Genomic DNA, 23344 nt, shown 5'->3' on the forward strand with positions numbered 1-23344 from the left:
CATCTCTTGTAAAGTGCTTTCAGAACTAAAACTATACCATCAAATCTCCCACCTCTTCTCTCCAGCAGAAAAGATCCACCATGGGTAAAAATTTTTAATTCCCAAATTAAAATATGTCCTGCCTGTTATAAGCCAACATTCATCCCATAAAACACAAAAAACTACCAGCTACTGAATTTAAACTCTAGATATTTGTTCTATTTGCAGACAGTATGATGCATAATTGCAAGCTACTTCACAAGACCCACTAGTTACCAATTTCAAACAAGGCGACTCTGCTCACAGATGCCCTGATATTTAAAATAGTTAAGCCAGGTTACTGACCACCGCACCACCACCAAAAAGTTAAACTTCCACTGGGACCAAATCTACTTGCTGTGAACTAACCAAGATGACACCCTTGTTCTGTCCAGACCAGGATTTAGACAAGCTGTTGCTGTAAAGGCATGGGGCTTGCTCTGTAGAACCACTTGCCTTACTTGCCCCCATCATTCAGTAATGAAAACAGTGTCCCAGATTTAATGTGATCAAACAATTTTACATGCCCAAGTTCAACCATAAACAACTGAAAATGTTAACTGTGACTCAACTAACTGTACCTTGTCAAGAAATGATGAATTAACTAAACTACACAAGATGCAGTGATCCTCAGACTACAACCGCATACAAACAAGTGCATAAACTGCACCAGATGCAGTGATCCTCAGACAACAACCGCATACAAGCAACTGCATAAACTGCACCAGATGCAGTGATCCTCAGACAACAACCGCATACAAACAACTGCATAAACTGCACAGGATGCAGTGATCCTCACACTACAACCGCATACAAACAAGTGCATATAACTGCACCAGATGCAGTGATCCTCACACTACTACTGCATACAAGCAACTGCATAAACTGCACTAGATGCAGTGATCTTCAGACTATAACCCCATACAAACAACTGCATAAACTGTATCAGATGCAGTGATCCTCAGACTACAACCACATACAAACAAGTGCATAAACTCCACCAGATGCAGTGATCCTCACACTATGACCACATACAAACAACTGCATAAACTGCACCAGATGCAGTGAACTACAGACTACAACCCCATACAAACAACTGCATAAACTGTACAAGATGCAGTGATATTCAGACTACAACCAAATACAAATAAGTGCATAAACTTCACCAGATGCAGTGATCCTCAGAATACAAGCGCATACAAAACAACTGGATAAACTGCACCAGATGCAGTGATCTTCAGACTACAACTGCATGAGAATCAGTGCATCTGGTGCAGTTTAAGCACTTGTTTGTATGTGGTAGTAATCAGAGAATCACTGCAGCTGGTGCAGTTTATGCAGTTGTTTAAATGTAGTTGTAGTCTGAGGATCACTGCATCTGGTACAGTTTATGTACTTGTTTGTATGTGGTTGTAGTCTGACCAAGTGATTACAACACTGCAGTGATATTTATCCGTGCTACATGATCAGGGGGGTGTGCTCCTTACTATGTGTGGCAGATGCCTGGAGTTTAATGGAGCAATATGATGCACAGGGTTGTGCACAATCCAGTTCCATGTCATTAGCAATATTTATAAATGAAACATGGCTTTATTTACCTTTCCATGGCACACAAAGCTTAGACTTCATTTCCTTCTAATATTTTAGTCATTACATATACATTAATAGGTTCATAGGTTCATACTAGGCTATCTGCCCAAGGGCATTTATAAGCCTAGCCCAGAGTTTTGTGGCTTTCGCCACCCCTTTAGTTTGGAGGATACTATGCCCATTATTTTGCTGTGCCTCTGTCAAGCAGTGACACTGATATAATCCCTGGGGTATATCTGCGATCTCCCATCCATTGGTCAAGATTTCTCTTGAACAAAGCCAGCGAGGTGCTCTGCCTCACATGTACCGGGATTTTGTTCCACAGCATAGGAGTCTCTGGGTGATGAATCTGTCCCTCCAGCACGTCCTATTAATAACCGTGTCAAGGTTTAGGTCTCCGCCCTTGTAGTTCTGAGGGATCTGGATTTTTTGAGGTGAAGCATGTTCATCAATTCTGGGTTGGACATGGCCTTGTATGTCAGGCACAGGTCACCTCTGAGCAGACGGTGGCGACTGAATAGAGCTGAAGTTCCTTCAGTCGGGCAGCATAGGACATGTTTTGAGACCCTTTATCCTTTTGGTGAGGAACTTTTGGGGCCTTTCCAACTGCTGCAGGTGTCGTGTCAGATACATTCGAATGGGGCATTGTACTCAATCATTGGTCTGATGAGTGATGAGTACAGGGGACGATGACTTCCCTTGATCTAGATGTGAATCCCTTCATGATCAGGTGGGCAATGTAGAAGGTCTTCCTAACTACTTTGGCGACGTGAGTGTCAAATGAAAGGTTACTGTCAACCTGGGTACCCAGGTCCCTGATAACCTCTTCTGTGCTTAGTGGGTTGCCACCTATATGGTAGCTAGGGGTAACCTTGTTTTTCCCGAAGGGTATGACTATGCATTTTTTGGCATTTAACTTTAGGCCATGGCTCTGGCACCAGTTTTCCGTTTCTATAAGACCCTTTTGAAGGATATCTGTGTCAGATGTGTTCTCAACTATGGCGCCCAGTTTGCAGTCATCTGCAAATTTTGTCAGCCATAATCCTCCTGTGTTTGCTTGTACTTCTGAAAAGTAGATGCCAAACAGGAGAGGGCCCAGGACTGAGCCCTGTGGAACACCACTTGTGACAGACTTTGAGTCTGACATGGCGCCAGCAACTCTGACCCTGTGGGTTCTGTCACTTAGCCAATTTGCAACCCATCTTGTGACGTATGGGTTTACATTTAAGCTGATGAGTTTTTCAATGATACCTGAGTGGGGTATTGTGTCAAAAGCCTTTGCCAGGTCGAGGTAGGCTGTGTGGACTGCCTTTCCCTCATCGATGGCCTTGGTGACTGTTTCAAAAAAGTCAACCAGGTTTAAAAGGCATGATCTGCCCTTGAAAAAGCTAAACTGGGTCGGATCCAAGGTCTGCAAGTCTCCTATGTTTTTATTTATGAGTTCCATTATGATCCTCTCCATAGTTTTGCAGATCAAGCTTGTCAAACTGATGGGGCGGTAATTTCCCGGGTCGGTGGAGGCACCGCCTTTGTGAAGTGGGACCACAGTTGCCGTACACCACTCCTTAGGCACGTATCCTGAGGTGAGGCTAAGATTAAACAGCTGCCCTAACTGCGGGTTTAATTCTTCATTGAGTTCATGGAGCACACATCCGGGGACACCATCTGGTCCCATGGATGCTGTGTTTTTTGCCTTGGAGAGCAGTTCTCACCTGAGCATTATAGATGTTTGGAGGGCTATAATTCTCTGGTATAGATATCTCACCTGTTGGGGGGGGTTTGCACTGAACCTGTCAGCCAGTATGTTGGCAATGTCTGTAGGTTCAGTAATTTTTACATCATTTTGAACTAATTCTGAGCATATCTGGGAGTTTCCTCCCAGGTTTCTAACATAGCTAAAGAAGGCCTTATGATTGTCCTTTGAGTCCTTAGCGACTCTTCTCTCAAAATTTGCCTTGGATGATTTTATGAGAGATCTTAGTTTTTTACTTATAATGATCAAGGGTGTTTTCCCTTTTAAGGATTTTGCTCTATGTTGTAGTAGCTTCCTCCTTTTGTTGTAGAGCTTGTTTATGGCTGGGGTCCACCAAACTGGACGCTTGCCTTTGGTACAAAGAGTCTTTGTTTTGTTTGGGATTGCCTGATCCATGCAGTCCTGTAGGTGCTGGTAGAAGGCATTTGTAAGTGATTCAGTGGCTTGAGTAATGGTTTCCGCAGTCTCGGGGGCCTTAAAAGAGACCACACTAGCCTTTAGAAGTGTGAAGTCGGCTTTTGAGAAGTTCTTCACTGTGGTCTTTTTTATCTCAGGTGGGGGCGGGATGTGGCCTTCCAGTGAGATTACTTTATGGTCTGATCTCACCAGTGAAGGGTATACCTCCGGTGTTGAACATTGTGACCCCATGTTCGTGATGATGAGATCTAGTATGTTATCTCCTCTTGTGGGGATGGTGACTAGTTGTTCCATGGCATTAGAGTTTATGAACTCTAGGAACCTTTGGGCTAGAGTGTTGGGGCTTGAGTAGTGATCCCAGTCTATATTCGGGTAGTTGAAATCACCTAGTATGATGGTGTTTGGAGATACATTTATCCCCTCCAGTGTTTTCAGGAAAGCTATGTGAGGTTCCTGAGATTGAGAGGGTGGCCTGTAACATGCTACAAATTGTAGAGCAGTCTTGCCTATGGTTAATTGCACCTGGATGGTCTCCGATGCATCATGCGTTGCCATCAACCTTGAGGTGTGGGTGTTCTTGATGAATACAGACACCCCCCCCTCCTTTCTTGGTGATGTCCGGATTTTGGGCCCGGAACGCATGATATGAGGTAAAACCTGATAGTGCCGGGGTGTTCTCAGGAGCCTTGAACCAGGTTTCAGTCACAGCACAGACATTGATGTTCTCCATACTGAGAAGGGCCTCGAGTGCGTGCATCTTGAGGTTGAGACTTCTAGCATTGAGCAGCATTACCCTTAGTTTTTTTCCTTTTTTGTGTTCTAGGGTGGTAGGTTTAGAATTTGAGCCTTGCCTAAAAAAGGCACTATGGGGGTGGCAAGAGCCTTTGCCAATATCCGTAAGCCCAGGGTGACAGGTGCAAGCCATCCCTTGCGAAGCAGCGTGGCTTGTCCAGCATGTTATCCCAGGCAGACAGACATTGGATCCCCTTTGAATGACACCAGTGTTTAAGCCAATTATTAAAGCTGATCTTCTTGTCACTGTATTGTGGCATCATTCTTGGTGAAGGTAGGATACTGCTCAAGGTCAGGGTCATACCTGCCTGGGCTACATAATCAGAGAGCTCCTCTATGTCTCTTTTCATGTAGTCCAAGGAGGTACGTCTCAGGTTGTTCACACCAGCGTGGACAATGACAAAGTCGTACTTGTACCTGCTGTTGAGAGACCTGAGTGCTTGCGTTATGTGGCGGATTCTAGCGCCCGACAGGCAGCTTACTGTGACCTTTTCCTTGTTCAATCTGGTGAGCGGGACGTCAGTATGTCTGACTATGGAGTCACCAATGACGAGTGTGTCTGGCATTGTGTTTGGCCTTAAGGGCTGTGACTGTTTGGCACACTGACTATGTGGTCTATGTGTTGCATGTGTTGTGTCCTGAGATGGCAGTTGTTTGGGTGTCTGCTTTGGTGGCCTCTGCTGTTTTGGTAGATTTTTGATCAGAGCCTCCGAATATGTCTTTGTGTATTTATGTGTATGATAAACAGTTTAATACTTGTTTCTACTCTGATTTTAAATATAATTTATGTAGCTATTTTGAATAACATTTAACACTCTGACTTCAATAAAATGTGTGTAGCTATTTTGATACACTGATTGCTATTCAGCTTCAACTTTTCATATTTATTTTGAATATATACTTGATAGACCCTGTAATCTTGTACTTTAAATAATTTACAATTTGCAATAAAACCTTGTGTATAACTCTGCATATTTTTCTGGGACCATTATGTAGTTAATTTTCACTATTAATATAAACAGAAACTTTTGAAAGAAGCATCTTTCCTCTGTCACTGTCCAAAAGGCTTGTCTGGCTATCCCCAATTCAAACCTTAGTTATATTCAGTTCATTCTTTATCGAAATGCATATTTTACTCCATGTCACTTAGCTACATTTCTGAGAAAAGATAGAAGACTTGTTTTTCACAGTTTCCTGATTCTCCCATGAAAAAAGATGAATTTATCCTTGTGTATTTATTAGTTTATCAAATGTAGTCAGCAACTCTTTCATTTTTGTCATTACTCTGTGTGGAGTATACCAAAATGGAAAGTTCATTTCTTATGATTGAATACTGACTGGCTACTAAAGGCAGATAAGAGGTTTGCAGTGGCAAAAGAGGCAGGACTCAGCAATGCAGACTCAGGCTTAGTAGAATCCATCAATGGGAAATGTTCTGAATATAGGAGGAATAAGACTTTATCTTTCGACTCATCTGATTCCAACAATATATAGCATGCAAAATCCACAAATGTCTTGTTTATTAACAGTTGGATGGTGCAGCGCTATAGCAGTAGCATTGTCACCTCACAGCAAAAAGTTCTCCAGTTTGATTCTCGGCTGGAGTGCCTTCTGTACGGAGTCTGCATGTCCTCCCTGCATTAGTGTGGGTTTCCTCTGGGTGCTCTGGTTTCTTCCTATGTTTCAAAGACATGCGTCTGGAGTGTTTCTCCCTGGGCTTCTGTTAAAATTTGGCTTCGTTCCAAATTGGACTCTTCCTGGTAAACAAATGTTAAATAAATAAAATAAATAGTTGTTGTTGTGTCTTTTGGCTTTTCCCGGTTAGGGGTCGCCACAGCGGAACTCCGGTCCGCTTATGATTGGCAGTAGATTTTTACGTGCCAAGTTGCCAGCTGTGACACACAACCTTCAGTGAAGGTATGCCCATTCACGCATGTCTCCACACAGAAGACGGTCTAGCTGAGAATCGAACCGGACAACTTCTTACTGTGAGGCGACAATACTACCGCAGCACCGCCACTGCAGTTAAATAAAATAAATAGTAAGCAGATGAATTTTAAAGTGCTTACCTGTTGAAGCAGACAGACTTTCAGCAGTATGGCTTTCAACTCCTAGTGTATGTGCTGTAAAGATAAAATGGCAGCTTAGTTTACTGCAGCAGGGACTTCGGTGTTATATATAAAAATGTCAGTGAAATGATAAAGCCTAAGTAACTATGAGAAAGGATTTTTCCATTTAATTTAGTTAACCAAATTAAAACAGAGACCACAGATTTATGGCTTTAAACCTTGCTATCATTCTGGGTGATGGCACAGTATCACTCAACATCAGTGTCTTGCTTTGGAGGCGAGTATCGCAAGAGCAAACAGGTACAGTGCCTAAGGTCATTTAGACTACCACCATGGACTACTATCAGGACATAATCATGTTTGTCAGGATAGAAGGATGTAAGAGCCCTTGTTTCATTCTAGCTCCTTGCACTAGAAAAACAGTTTTCCCTCACCCTATTCTTATCAATCCGGTGAGGGAGATGCCCATATTTCTTAAACTAGAGTCAGCTGTCACTAAAATATTACTATGGGCGTATACAGTTTTATTGGGTCTTTAGGGCTTAAGAGTTTGCCCCCTTGTGACTCTTAGAAGTATGTGCATTGACCATGGGCATGCTGGGCAAAGCTGACATGCTGCTGTGCAGACTAATGGCTGAGGCTTCATTGTGATTAATCTGCAAGGTTTAGAATGTGTTCTTGACAACCTCAGCCTATGTTGATGTAGTATAAATGCTCTGTGGCCCAGATGTGTGTGCGTGTGTGTGTGTGTGTGTGTGTGTGTGTGTGTGTGTGTGTGTGTGTGTGTGTGTGTGTGTGCATGTGTGCACATGTGTGCTATACTTAGCAAAAGTATTCTGAGGTAATAAGCTAGCTCCCAAGTTCAGTAAATACTTACAACTCTCACATATTTAATCATTATGAGGCAGTGATAAAGAGGTTTTGCCAAGGAAGAAGCTATCTTGACTTATACATGACCCCACCCACATTAACTTTACCAGGCATACAGCATCTCTTGTAAAGTGCTTTCAGAACTAAAACTATACCATCAAATCTCCCACCTCTTCTCTCCAGCAGAAAAGATCCACCATGGGTAAAAATTTTTAATTCCCAAATTAAAATATCTCCTGCCTGTTATAAGCCAACATTCATCCCATAAAACACAAAAAACTACCAGCTACTGAATTTAAACTCTAGATATTTGTTCTATTTGCAGACAGTATGATGCATAATTGCAAGCTACTTCACAAGACCCACTAGTTACCAATTTCAAACAAGGCGACTCTGCTCACAGATGCCCTGATATTTAAAATAGTTAAGCCAGGTTACTGACCACCGCACCACCACCAAAAAGTTAAACTTCCACTCGGGGACCAAATCTACTTGCTGTGAACTAACCAAGATGACACCCTTGTTCTGTCCAGACCAGGATTTAGACAAGCTGTTGCTGTAAAGGCATGGGGCTTGCTCTGTAGAACCACTTGCCTTACTTGCCCCCATCATTCAGTAATGAAAACAGTGTCCCAGATTTAATGTGATCAAACAATTTTACATGCCCAAGTTCAACCATAAACAACTGAAAATGTTAACTGTGACTCAACTAACTGTACCTTGTCAAGAAATGATGAATTAACTAAACTACACAAGATGCAGTGATCCTCAGACTACAACTGCATACAAACAAGTGCATAAACTGCACCAGATGCAGTGATCCTCAGACTACAACCGCATACAAACAACTGCATAAATTGCACAGGATGCAGTGATCCTCAGACTACAACCACATACAAACAAGTGCATATAACTGCACCAGATGCAGTGATCCTCACACTACAACTGCATACAAGCAACCGCATAAACTGCACTAGATGTAGTGATCCTCAGACTCTAACCCCATACAAACAACTGCATAAACTGTACCAGATGCAGTGATCCTCAGACTACAACTGCATACAAACAAGTGCATAAACTGCACCAGATGTAGTGATCCTCAGACTACAACTGCATACAAAGAACTGCATAAACTGCACCAAATGCAGTGATCCTCAGGCTACAACCCCATACAAACAACTGCATAGACTGTACCAGATGCAGTGATTCACAGACTACAACAACATACAAACAACTGCATAAACTGTACCAGATGCAGTGATCCTCAGACTACAACTGCACAAAAACAAGTGCATAAACTCCACCAGATGCAGTGATCCTCAGACTATGATGACATACAAACAACTGCATAAACTGCAACAGATGCAGTGATCCCCAGAATACAACCCCATACAAACAACTGCATAAACTGTACAAGATGCAGTGATCCTCAGACTACAACCAAATACAAACAAGTGTATAATCTAAACCACATGCAGTGATCCTCAGACTACAAGCGCATACAAACAACTGCATAAACTGCACTAGATGCAGTGATCTTCAGACTACAGCTGCATGATATTGCTCCTTAATATGTGTGGCAGATGCCTGGAGTTTAATGGAGCAAGATGATCCACAGGGTTGTGCACAATCCAGTTCCATGGCATTAGCAATATTTATAAATGAAGCATGGCTTTATTTACCCTTCTATGGCACATAAAGCATAGACTTCATTTCCTTCTAATATTTTAGTCATTACATATGCATTAATAACAATTTAATACTTGTTTCTACTCTGATTTTAAATATAATTTATATAGCTATTTTGAATAACATTTAACACTCTGACTTCAATAAAATGTATGTAGCTATTCTGATACACTGATTGCTATTCAGCTTCAACTTTTCATATTCATTTTGAATGTATACTTGATAGACCCTGTAATCTTGTACTTTAAATAATTTACATATTGTAATAAAACCTTGTGTATAACTCTAAATATTTATCTGGGACCATTATGTAGTTAGTTTTCACTGCTAATGTAATCAGAAACTATTTGAAAGAAGCTTCCTTCCTCTGTCACTGTCCAAAAGGCTTGTCTTGCTGTCCTCAAGTCAAACCTTAGTTATATTCAGTTCATTCTTTATTGAAATGCATATTTTACTCCATGCTACTTAGCTACATTTCTGAGATAAGATAGAAGACTTGTTTTTCACAGTTTCCTGATTCTCCCATGAAAAAAGATGAATTTATCCTTGTGTATTTATTAGTTTATCAAATGTAGTCAGCAACTCTTTCATTTTTGTCATTACTCTGTGTGGAGTATACCAAAATGGAAAGTTCATTTCTTATGATTGAATACTGACTGGCTACTAAAGGCAGGTAAGAGGTTTGCAGTGGCAAAAGAGGCAGGACTCAGCAATGCAGACTCAGGCTTAGTAGAATCCATCAATGGGAAATGTTCTGAATATAGGAGGAATAAGACTTTATCTTTCGACTCATCTGATTCCAACAATGTATAGCGTGCAAAATCCACAAATGACTGGTTTATTAACAGTTGGATGATGCAGCACTACAGCAGTAGCATTGTCTCGCCTCACAGCAAAAGGTTCTCCAGTTTGAGTATCAGCTTGAGTTCCTTCTGTACAGAGTCTGCATGTCCTCCCTGCGTTCATGTGGTTTTCCTCTGGGTGCTTCGGTTTCCTCCTATGTTTAAAAGACATGCATCTGGAGTGTCTCTCCCTGGGCCTCTGCTGACATTTGGCTTTGTTCCAAATCAGACTTTCCCAGTAAACAAATGTTAAATAAATAAAAAAAATAAAAAGTAAGCAGTTGAATTTTAAAGTGCTTACCTGTTGACGCAGACAGACTTTCAGTAGTAGTGCTTTCAACTCCTACCGTCTGTGCTGTAAAGATAAAATAGCAGCTTAGTTTACTGCAGAAGGGAGTTATGTGTTGTATATAAAAATGTCAGTGAAATGATAAAGGCTAAGTAACTATGAGAAAGGATTCTTCCATTTAATTTAGTTAAGCAAATTACAACAGAGACCACAGATTTATGGCTTTAAACATTGCTATCATTCTGGGTGATGGCACAGTATCACTAAACATCAGTGTCTTTCTTTGGAGTCGAGTATCGCAAGAGCAAACAAGTACAGTGCCTAAGGTCATTTAGACTACCACCATGGACTACTATCAGGACATAATCATGTTTGTCAGGATAGAAGGATGTAAGTGCCCTTGTTTCATTGTGGCTCCTTGCACTAGAAAGACAGCTTTCCCTCACCCTATTCTTATCAATCCGGTGAGGGTGATGCCCATATTTCTTATACTAGAGTCAGTTGTCACTAAAATATTACTATGGGTGTATACAGTTTTATTGGGTCTTTAGGGCTTAGAGTTTGCCCCCTTGTGACTCTTAGAAGTATGTGTATTGACCATGGACATGCTGGGCAAAGCTGACATGTTGCTGTGCAGACTAATGACTGAGGCTTCATTGTGATTAATCTGCAAGGTTTAGAATGCAACCTCAGCCAATGTTGATGTGGTGTAAATTCTCTGTGGCCCAGATGTGTGTGTGTGTGTGTGTGTGTGTGTGTGTGTGTGTGTGTGTGTGTGTGTGTGTGTGTGTGTGTGTGTGTGTGTGTGTGTGTGTGTGTGTGTGTGTGTGCGTGTGTGTGCGTGTGTGTGTGTGCTCATGTGTGTTGTACTTAGCAAAAGTATTCTGAGGTAATAAACTAGCTCCCAAGTTCAATAAATACTTACAACTCTCACATATTTAATCATTATGAGGCAGCGATAAAGAGGTTTTGCCAAGGATGAAGCTATCTTAACTTACACATGACCCCACCCACATTAACTTTACCAGGCATACAGCATCTCTTGTAAAGTGCTTTCAGAACTAAATCTATACCATCAAATCTCCCACCTCTTCTCTCCAGCAGAAAAGATCCACCATGGGTTAAAATGTTTTAATTCCCAAATTAAAATAAGTCCTACCTGTTATACACCAACATTCATCCCATAAAACACAAAAACTACCAGCTACTGAATTTAAACTCTAGATATTTGTTCTATTTGCAGACAGTTGTTGTTGTGTCTTTCGGCTTTTCCCAGTTAGGGGTCACCGCAGCGGGACTCTGGTCTGCTTATGATTGGCAGTTGATTTTTACATGCCGAGTTACCAGCCCTGACGCACAACCTTCAACGAAGGTATGCCCATTCACGCATGCCTCCACACAGAAAACGCTCTAGCTGAGAATCGAACCAGACAGCATCTGACTGTGAGGTGACAATGCTACCACAGCACCACCACCGCAGATATTCTATTTGCAGACAGTATGATGTATAATTGCAAGCTACTTCACAAGACCCACTAGTTACAAATTTCAGACAAGGCAACTCTGCTCACAGATGCCCTGATATTTAAAATACTTAAGCCAGGTTACTGACCACCGCACCACCACCAAAAAGTTAAACTTCCAATCAGGGACCAAATCTACTTGCTGTGAACTAGCCAAGATGACACTCTTGTTCTGTCCAGACCAAGATTTAACAAGCTGTTGCTGTAAAGGCATGGGGCTTGCTCTGTAGAATCACTTGCCTTACTTGCCCCAATCATTCAGTAATGAAAACAGTGTCCCAGATTTAATGTGATCAAACAATTTTACATGCCCAATTTCAACCATAAACAACTTAAAATGTTAACTCTGACTCAACTAACTGTACCTTGTCAAGAAATGATGAATTAACTAAACTACACCAGATGCAGTGATCCTCAGACTACAACCGCATACAAACAACTACACAAACTGCACCAGATGCAATGCTCCACAGACTACAACCTCACACAAACAACTCTATAAATTCTACCAGATGCAGTGATCCTCAGACTACAACCCCATACAAACAACTGCATAACCTGCACCAGATACAGTGATCCTCAGACTACAACTGCATACAAACAAGTACATAAACTGCATCAGATGCAGTAATCCTCACACTACAACCACATACAAACAACTGTATAAACCGCACAGGATGCAGTGATCCTCAGTCTACAACCGCATACAAACAAGTGCATATAACTGCACCAAATGCAGTGATCCTCACACTACAACTGCATACAAGCAACTGCATAAACTGCACTAGATGCAGTGATCCTCTGACTACAACCGCATACAAACAAGTGCATAAACTGCACTAGATGCAGTGATCCTCAGACTACAACTGCATACAAAGAATTGCATAAACTGTACCAAATGCAGTGATCCTCAGGCTACAACCCTATGAAAACAACTGCATAGACTGTACCAGATATAGTGATCCTCAGACTACAACCACATACAAACAAGTGCATAAACTGCACAGGATGCAGTGATCCTCAGACTACAACCACATACAAACAACTGCATAAACTGTACCAGATGCAGTGATCTTCAGACTATGACTGCATAAAAACAAGTGCATAAACTCCACCAGATGCAGTGATCCTCAAACAATGATGACATACAAACAACTGCATAACCTGCAGCAGATGCAGTGATCCCCAGAATACAACCCCATACAAACAACTGCATAAACTGTACAAGATGCAGTGATCCTCAGATTACAACCAAATACAAACAAGTGTATAAACTAAACCACATGCAGTGATCCTCAGACTACAAGCGCATACAAACAACTGCATAAACTGCACTAGATGCAGTGATCTTCAGACTACAGCCGCATGATATTGCTCCTTAATATGTGTGGCAGATGCCTGGAGTTTAATGGAGCAAGATGATCCACAGGGTTGTGCACAATCCAATTCCATGGCATTAGCAATATTTATAAATGAAACTTGGCTTTATTTACCCTTCCATGGCACACAAAGCATAGACTTCATTTCCTTCTAATATTTTAGTCATTACATATGCATTAATAACAGTTTAATACTTGTTTCTACTCTGATTTTTAAATATAATTTATGTAGCTGTTTTGAATAACATTTAACACTCTGACCTCAATAAAATGTATACAGCTATTCTGATACACTGATTGCTATTCAGCTTCAAGTTTTCATATATATTTTGAATATATACTTGATAGACCCTGTAATCTTGTACTTTAAATAATTTACATATTGTAATAAAATCTTGTGTATAACTCTAAATATTTATCTGGGACCATTATGTAGTTAATTTTCACTGCTAATGTAATCAGAAACTTTTTGAAAGAAGTTTCCTTCCTCTGTCCCTGTCCAAACGGCTTGTCTTGCTATCCCCAATTCAAACCTTAGTTATATTCTGTTCATTCTTTATTGAAATGCATATTTTACTCCATGCCACTTAGCTACATTTCTGAGATAAGATAGAAGACTTGTTCTTCACAGTTTCCTGATTCTCCCATGAAAAAAAGATGAATTTATCCTTGTGTATTTATTAGTTTATCAAATGTAGTCAGCAACTCTTTCATTTTTGTCATTACTCTGTGTGGAGTATACCAAAATGGAAAGTTCATTTCTTATGATTGAATACTGACTGGCTACTAAAGGCAGATAAGAGGTTTGCAGTGGCAAAAGAGGCAGGACTCAGCAATGCAGACTCAGGCTTAATAGAATCCATCAATGGAAAATGTTCTGAATATAGGAGGAATAAGACTTTATCTTTCGACTCATCTGATTCCAACAATGTATAGCGTGCAAAATCCACAAATTAGTTGTTTATTAACAGTTGGATGATGCAGCGCTACAGCAGTAGCATTGTCTCGCCTCACAGCAAAAAGGTTCTCCAGTCTGAGTCTCAGCTGGAGTGCCTTCTGTATGGAGTCTGCATGTCCTCCCTGTATTCATGTGGGTTTCCTCTGGGTGCTCCAATTTCCTCCTATGTTTTAAAGACATGCATCTGGAGTGCTTCTCCCTGGGCCTCTGCTGAAATTTGGCTTTGCTACAAATCGGACTTTCCCAGTAAACAAATGTTAAATAAATAAATAAAATAAAAAGTAAGCAGTTGAATTTTAAAGTGCTTACCTGTTGGCGCAGACAGACTTTCAGCAGTAGTGTGTTCTTCTCCTCGTGTCTGTGCTGTAAAGATAAAATGGCAGCTTAGTTTACTGCAGTAGGGAGTTCTGTGTTGTATATAAAAAATATCAGTGAAATGATAAAGCCCTAGTAACTATGTGAAAGGATTCTTCCATTTAATTTAGTTAACCAAATTAAAACAGAGACCACAGATTTATGGCTTTAAACCTTGCTATCATTCTGGGTGATGGCACAGTATCACTCAGCATCAGTGTCTTGTCTTGGAGTCACATATAGCAAGAGCAAACAGGTACAGTGCCTAAGGTCATTTAGACTACCACCATGGACCACTATCAGGACATAATCATGTTTGTCAGGATTGAAGTATGTAAGAGCCCTTGTTTCATTCTGACTCCTTGCACTAGAAAGACAGCTTTCCCTCACCCTATTCTTATCAATCCGGTGAGGGTGATGCCCATATTTCTTATACTAGAGTCAGCTGTCACTAAAATATTACTATGGGTGTATGCAGTTTTATTGGGTCTTTAGGGCTTAGAGTTTGCACCCTTATGACTCTTAGAAGTATGTGTATTGACCATGGGCATGCTGTTCAAAGCTGACATGTTGCTGTGCAGACTAATGGCTGAGGCTTCATTGTGATTAATCTGCAAGGTTTAGAATATGTTCTTGACAACCTCAGCCTATGTTGATGTAGTATAAATGCTCTGTGGCCCAGATGTGTGTGCATGTGTGTGTGTGTGTGTGTGTGTGTGTGTGTGTGTGTGTGTGTGTGTGTGTGTGTGTGCATGTGTGCTCATGTGTGTTGTACTTAGCAAAAGTATTCTGAGGTAATAAACTAGCTCCCAAGTTCAATAAATACTTACAACTCTCACATATTTAATCATTATGAGGCAGCGATAAAGAGGTTTTGCCAAGGATGAAGCTATCTTAACTTATACATGACCCCACCTATATTAACTTTACCAGGCATACAGCATCTCTTGTAAAGTGCTTTCAGAACTAAATCTATACCATCAAATCTCCCACCTCTTCTCTCCAGCAGAAAAGATCCACCATGGGTTAAAATGTTTTAATTCCCAAATTAAAATAAGTCCTGCCTGTTATACACCAACATTCATCCCATAAAACACAAAAACTACCAGCTACTGAATTTAAACTCTAGATATTTGTTCTATTTGCAGACAGTATGATGCATAATTGCAAGCTACTTCACAAGACCCACTAGTTACCAATTTCAGACAAGGCGACTCTGCTTATAGATGCCCTGATATTTAAAATACTTAAGCCAGCTTACTGACCACTGCCCCACCACCAAAAAGCTAACCTTCCACTCGAGAACAAAATCTACTTGCTGAGAACTAGCCAAGATGACACTCTTGTTCTGTCCAGACCAGGATTTAGACAAGCTGTTGGTGTAAAGGCATGGGGCTTGCTCTCTAGAACCACTTGTTCTCTTGTGTAAAAATAATTATACCATACTATACTTACATAAATACTATACGTACATTCCATACATACATACATACATATATACATACCATACTTACATACCATAATTGCATACCATGCATACTTAAATACCGCATTTACATACATAACATGCTTACATACCATACTTACATGCATACTATACTTACTTAACTACCATATTTACATACCATACTATAGCTACATACCATACATACTTAGATACCATACTTACTACATACCATACTTACTTACCTACCATAATTACATACCACACTATACCTACATACCATACTAACATACATACCATACATACTTACATACCATACTTACTTACCATACTTACAGAAAAAGTCACTTGGTTCCACAATACTGGATAAATATTTGAATGTGGAATACTAAGCATTGTCTTTAGTGATAGCAGAGTTGTTTATTACAACTTACCTCTTATAATAGTACCATACGACTTACAAGTCACCTGAGCCTTGCAGCCATTTCTACCTTACCATTAGCCACCCTTAGGCTTTGCATCTCATTTCAAGATGGGCTACTCCAGTCACCCCAGAGATGAATTTATGAACACCCATCTAGTTACCCAGCCCCTTCTTAAAGGAAGACATTGTGTCATATTGCTTAACTTGAAGAAGGAGTTTGTTCCAGAGAAGGGGTAGGTGCTGAGTGACAAATCTATCCCTCCTTTTAGTCTTCTTTATTTTTTGAAATAGATTTATATGTCTGGCAGGTATGTTAACTGGATTTCTTGATTTATTGAGGTATAAAAGTTCTTGAATTACTGGATCCCTTAGAGCCCTATAAGCAAGACAAGGAGTCTATGTGAAAATCGGTAAAGGGATAAAGCCTGCAGTCTTTCTTTGTAGTTCAGACCTTTGAAACATCTGATCGTTTTAGTTTGAAACCTTTGTGGTCTTTCCAGTTGTTTGACATGTTCAGTAAGGTATATCTCAATGGTGGCCTTATACTCAGTGATATGATAAATCAAAGTGGAGTAAAACTCTTTAACTCATCCTTATAACAAACACATCCCTTCCAAAACTACACCCACCTATAATCACACAGCAAAAGACATAGCCATGGAATAACCAATATTGTAATTTCCTCATCAAATATTAATATGTTTAATCATATCCGTGTAAAAAATCCTGCCAATGGATCTTTCATCCGTTTATCCATGTAAACTAAGAAATCTAAAGGGTTACTACGTAAATGATAAAAGTTTCCCCTTTCAATCTTTAACATAAAGGGTTATCAGGTCTCCAATCGTAACCATGTTATTATGTGTCTGAGACATGGATGCCATGAAATTCACCTTGAGAGCAAAGCTTGAGAGATGGATCTTAGTGGGTCTAGGACTATTGAACGAAACGTCAATAGCCGAAAACCCAACATCACCGAACACACTTTAATGAAAGTGCTTTTATCAAAAAAGCACTTTCGTTAAAGTGCATCAAAAAAGGAAAAAAACCCAACATCACCGAACACACTTTAATGAAAGTGCTTTTATCAAAAAAGCACTTTCGTTAAAGTGCGTCAAAAAAGGAAAAAAACAACAAAAAAAGTGTTTATGCACTCCTGCACCCCCCATGTGGAGGTCTATACCCCCACACCCCCCTACTTTAATATTCTCACTCCGAGACCGCACTACAGTGGAGAAAAGGGAATTTTCCCTTATCCACACCGTAGTACGACCTCCGTACCAGGCATACTTACGCGAAAGTGCTGCTTCGGTGAAAAGCACTTTCATGTAAGTATGCTCGGCTGTTTGGGTTTCGGTGAAAAGTTCCTTCGGGGATCAGTACGGATCCCGGATCTTCGCATCCATGTTGAAAACATATAGTAACTGGTTTAATCCTATCCCTGTAAAAAATCTTGCCAGTGAATCCTTCATCCATTTATGCATGTAAACTAATAAATCTAAAGGGTTATTACATAAATGATATCAGTCTTCTGTTTGAATCTTTAACATAGAAGGTTATCGGGTCTCCTATGATACCTACCTTCTTACGTGTTTGAGACACGGATGACAAGAAATTCACCTTGAGAGCAAAGTTCAATAAGTGAATCTTGGCATCCACACTGAGAACACAGAGCAACTGGTGATACTAAATCATAACTCTTTGTAGTACATGGAGTTTCATCTACTCCACAAGTACTACCGGTTACAGGGGGAAAAAACAATGTGTTTTACTTTGTTTGAAAGCTAATAAAGCACTTAGTGAGTGCTGTTGCATAAGCCACAAGTAAATATAACTGGAAGAAAAAGTCAGGGACAGTTTATAAATGCTGCATAAACTTAGTTAAATAAGTTACAGATTGATATCTGTAAACTTCTGTGACCAGAATGAAAATATAAGGAAAGATATTTAGGGAAAATTGAGAGTGAATTAATGTTCCTTGCCTGAGACCTGACAGTAGCACTTAGAAGGTGTGTAACAATTCTTACATACCTCTGAAAGTGATATTTCAGTCAGGTCTTATACTACAGAAGCGCTTTACAGGTTTGTCTTTATTTTTTTATTTTTTATTTTTAAGTATAGTCTTGTCAATCCATACATTACAGTTCTTTATACCATTAAGCACAGTCTGCTTTTCTTCCAACAAATGTCAGGCAAATAACAGTCTAATATATATTATTACAAAATAATATATATTGCATTGTCAAGATTGTGCTTTTAGGAGTACTTATATAGCTTTCCCTTCCAGCCATCATTGATTTATTTATTTATTGCCATTTGATAACCGGGTAGGTGGGCTGGTCACCAGACTCTTTTCTGCCATAACCTGGATCTATATCTTAGCATAGGTTCATAGGTTCATAGGTTGGTACTAGGCTATCGGCCCTAGGGCCTATACAAGCCTAGCCATAACAATTCCCTGGCTATTTCATCCCACAATATTTACTTCCCTAGACCCCTGTCTAGCAGGGCGACTGACGTGATACCAGGGGTGAATTTCCTTTCTCCCATCCAATCATCAAGGTTCCTTTTGAAGAGGGCCAAAGAGGCACTCTGGTTGACATGTATGGGCAGTCTATTCCAGAGTCTGGGGTGTCTCTGTGTCAGGAACCTATCCCTCCAGCATGTTTTGTTTATTGTGATGGCAAGGTTTAGATCCCTGGAGCGTGTGGCTCTGAGGGATTGGGATTTCTTTAAGTGTAGCATGTCCTACAGCTCTGGGTTTGACATGGCCTTGTATGTTAAGCAGAGATCGCCTCTGAGTAGACGATATGTGACAGAGTATAGTTGGAGTTTTTTAAGGTGGTCAGTGTAGGGCATCTACTGTAGGCTTGTGATTCTTTTAATGAGATATTTCTGCGGCCTTTCCAGTTGTTGCAGATGACTTGAGAGGTACATACCAAATGGGGCATTGTATTCTATAATGGGTCTAATGAAGAATGAGTACAGTGGGACAATGACCTCCTTTTTTCTGGATGAAAAGCTCTTAGTGATGAGGTGTGCCACATAGAAGGATTTCCTGACTGTTGTGGTGATGTGGTTATCAAAGGTGAGACCACCGTCCACCTGTGTCCCTAAGTCTCTTATCACACTTTTGGTGTTTAGTGTACTGCCACCTATGTGGTAATTCACGGGTACATGTTTTTTCCCAAAGGGGATAACTATACATTTCTTAGCATTGAACTTGAGCCCATGGCTCTGGCACCAAGCATCTGTTTCTGTAAGGCCTTTTTGTAAAGTATCCACATCATTTGGGGATTCAGTAATGGCTTCCAGTTTGCAGTCATCTGCAAACTTTGTTAGCCAGAGTCCCTTAGTGTTGGCCTGTACTTTAGAGAAGTAGATGGCAAACAAGAGCGGTCCCAGGACTGAACCCTGAGGTACTCCACTTGTCACTTGTCTGGAGTTGGATTTGGAGTCGGCTACTTTTACAGTGTGGGTTCTGTCAGTAAGCCAGTTGGCTAGCCATCGAGTGACATATGGATTAATGCCCAGCTTAGGAAGTCTATCTATGATTCCAAAGTGGGGGATGGCGTCAAAGGCCTTGGCGAGGTACAGATAAGCTGTGGTGACCACCTCACCCTCATACATGGCTCTGGAAGAAGTCAATCAGGGTCAGGAGACAAGATCGGCCCTTCACAAACCAAAACTTGGTGGGGTCCAGTGTTTGAAGGTTGCCAGTGTATTTGTTTATAAGTTCCATGATAATACATTCCACGGCCTTGCAGATCAGGCTCATCAGACCGATGAGGCGGTAGTTCCCGGGATCCAAGGTGGATCCCCCCTTGTGGAGTGGGATAATTGTAGCTGTGTGCCACTCAGTGGGCATGAAGTCTGAGGTGAGGCTATGATTAAACATGACACTTATGTGAGGTGCCAGTTCATTTTGTAGTTCATGTAGTACACAGCCCGGGATGTCATTTAGTCCCATGGATGCTGTATTTGTAGCTTTGGAGAGTGCATTTTTTACCTGTGTGGCCATTATTATTGGAATTTGGCATTCTTCCATTATTAAAATGGGCCGTTAGAGGGTGAGAAGGGGGAGAAGTTGGCACATAATTGATCTGCCAGGATATTGGCAATGTCCTTGGGATCAGTATATTTAATGCCATTCTGTTGTAGCTCAGAGCAGATCTGAGCATGGTCATTTAGATTCTTGACATAGTTATAGAATGCCTTGTGGATGTCTTTAGAATCTTTGGCAATTTTATTTTTGTAACTAGCTTTGGAGGATTTTATGAGGGATCTCAGCTTCTTACTGAGGCTGGTAAGGGAGTTTTTTGCATCCAGGAATTTTCCTCTTTTCTGCAACAGTTTCTTCCTTTTCTTGTAAAGTTTGTTTATGGCAGGGGACCACCACATTTGCTTCCTTATTTTTGAGGAGAGCATCTTGGTTCTATTTGGGATGGCACAATTCATGCATGAGTGGATGTGCTTGTACAGTGCCTTAGTGCAGGATTCAGCAGTCAAACTTTCAGTTTGTCACTTCTGACTTGAGTAGCATGAAGTTGGCTTTGGAGAAGTTTTTTATGGAGGTTTCCTTACTGGGGGGTGGGATGTGGATGCTACGGGTGATTAGCTTATGGTCAGACCTGACCAGCGAGGGAGTGACCATAGGTGTGGACTATCAATTTCCCATGTTGGTAATGACCAGGTCTAGGATATTGGAGCCCCTGGTGGGACTATGGATTAGTTGATCTAGGGCATTGGAATTTATGAATTCCCAGAACCGTTGGAGAAAGGTGTTGGTACACAAGTAGTTTTCCCAGTTAATGGCAGGGTAGTTGAAATGACCCAGTATTAGGGTGTTTGGTCGTATCTTAATATTTTCCAGTATTTTTAGAAAGGTGTAGTGAGAATCTTGGGACATGGTGGGGGATCTGTTGCAAGCTACAATTTGGATTGCAGTCTTACCTAGTGTTAGTTGCACCTGGAGAATTTCAGACACATGGTGTTGGGCAACTAGCCTGGTGGTGTGAATTTCCTTGGTGAATATGTGCACTCCTCCACCTTTAGTGTTTCGGTCCTGGTTTGTTGGCCGAAAAATGTGGTAAGAGTTGTAGCCTGGTATTGCAGGGGTGCTCTCTGGAGCCTTGAACCAGGCCTCAGTTACAGCACAGATATCGATGTTCTCCATTTTTAGGAGTGCCTCGAGAGAGTGCATTTTGAGGTTTAGACTTCTATCATTGAGTAGCATTGCCTTCACAATTTGCATGCTTGTACCTGTTATGGTGGTGGTTTTATCCTTTGAACTTTGCCTAAAAAAGGCACTATAGGGGTGGCAAGAGCCTTAGCCAGTAACCTGAATCCCAAGGGCAACAGGTGCAGACCATCTCTGGCAAAGAATCATGGTCTGACAATCATGTCGTCCAACGCAGACATATACTGGATCCCCTTTGAATGACACCAGAAGCTTAGCCAATTGTTGAAGTCAATCATTTTGTCCTTATATTGTGGAATCATTCTGGGCAAAGGCAGGATGTTACTCAGGGCTAGGGTCATACCTGCCTGGGCCACATGATGTTTCTTTTCATGTAGTCCAGGGAGGTACATCTCAAGTCATTCACTCCAACACAGACAATGACAGAGCCATATTTGTACTTGTTGTGACTTGAGTGCATGCGTTATGTGGCGGATCCTGGCACCCGACAGGCAGATGACTGTAATTTTCTCCTTGTTCAGACTGGTGAGTGGGGCATCAGTGTGCCTGACTATAGAGTCACCTATGACTAAAGTGTTAGGTACGTTATCTTGCCTTAGGGGCTGTTGCTAGGTGGCACACTGGTTGTTGTGAGCTATGTGACACTTTGGTTGTGATTGGTGTTTGCGTTTCAGCTTCGGATGTCCTTGTTGCTTGGGCAGGTTACAGTTAAGGGCCTCTGCATATGTGGATTTAATATTGCTATGTGTGGGTGTTGGTGGTGTGAGTTTAGAAGGGCTATGCATTGCTTGAGGTGTAGTGCAGGTGTTAACCTTCTCCTCTTGACTGTCTAGCACAATCTTGGGTGGAGAGAGCTTTGCTTCAAGTTTGACTATGTAAGTGCATCTCTCACAGGTTGTAATGTTGAGTGGTAGGAAGAGAAGGTTGTCTGTGTACATGAGGCAATTACTGCATTTCCCCAGTATGCCCAGATTCACAAGGTGGAAAGGAGAAATCACCAGAAGCTGACCCTTGGATATGCCTGGTTTGGTGCTTTTTTGTAAAGTACAGGAGCTGTTTTCCTTTGCCTTAGCAAGGTACTTTGCAGTTGTAGGCTGTTTAGTGCCTATAATTAATTTCTACTTATTAACAAGGAGAGTTGAGTATTTGTATCAGTTTAAGGCTTCCTAGTGCTTTCCAGCAGGTATTAGAGCAAGTGCTAGTCACAGGGATGCTTAAAGGTAAGATGAAAAAAATGGTTTATGCTAAACACTGCAGTGTGCACTAGATAAGTTAGATGTGAAAGTAGGTAACTTAAGTTTTACTTGTCTAAAAAGTTAAGTTTTAGTGGTGAGTCACTATTTTTAAAACAGCAAGAATACAGTAGGATGGCCAATAAATTTAAATAGTTGAAGTGGAGTGATTTCACAAAATGATAATTTTGTGCTTACTCACACAAGCCAGTGAAAGCAGAGAGGAAATAAGATGTATGGTCAAATTAACATAAGAGGCAGGCAACTAGAAAGACAGTGGTATTTCTGCCTGACTCACAAGAGACAGAGCTGTGGTCTCTTTTGAAGTTTTAATATATAGTTAAAAGCAGAATACAAGTAAAACACAAGGTAAAGGTATATCAAATATTCAGACATGTGACACTAGTCAAAAAAGCAAACTATTTGCAATGCCGATAGAAAAAGACAGTACAATAAAGATTTACAGCAAACACTCTGAGAAGGCAAATATTTACAGTACAG

At 40.9% G+C, this 23344-nt stretch overlaps 1 protein-coding gene across 6 annotated transcripts in view; it reads right to left on the reverse strand.

Moving 5' to 3' along the window:
• The window catches only part of LOC122799242, an 840251-nt gene that overhangs the window by 786302 nt on the left and 30605 nt on the right, over nucleotides 1-23344 (reverse strand). For all 6 annotated transcript variants that reach the window (XM_044068176.1, XM_044068174.1, XM_044068177.1 and 3 more), the window contains exons 2-3: nucleotides 14499-14552; nucleotides 10342-10395 (exon numbers count right to left, since the gene is read on the reverse strand). In XM_044068176.1, the coding sequence (XP_043924111.1) occupies nucleotides 10342-10395; nucleotides 14499-14552 (108 nt within the window). The remainder of the gene's footprint in view (nucleotides 1-10341; nucleotides 10396-14498; nucleotides 14553-23344) is intronic.

This window comes from Protopterus annectens, chromosome 4.part0, assembly GCF_019279795.1.
Source record: "Protopterus annectens isolate FY-2018-M chromosome 4.part0, PAN1.0, whole genome shotgun sequence".
NCBI lineage: Eukaryota > Metazoa > Chordata > Ceratodontiformes > Protopteridae > Protopterus > Protopterus annectens.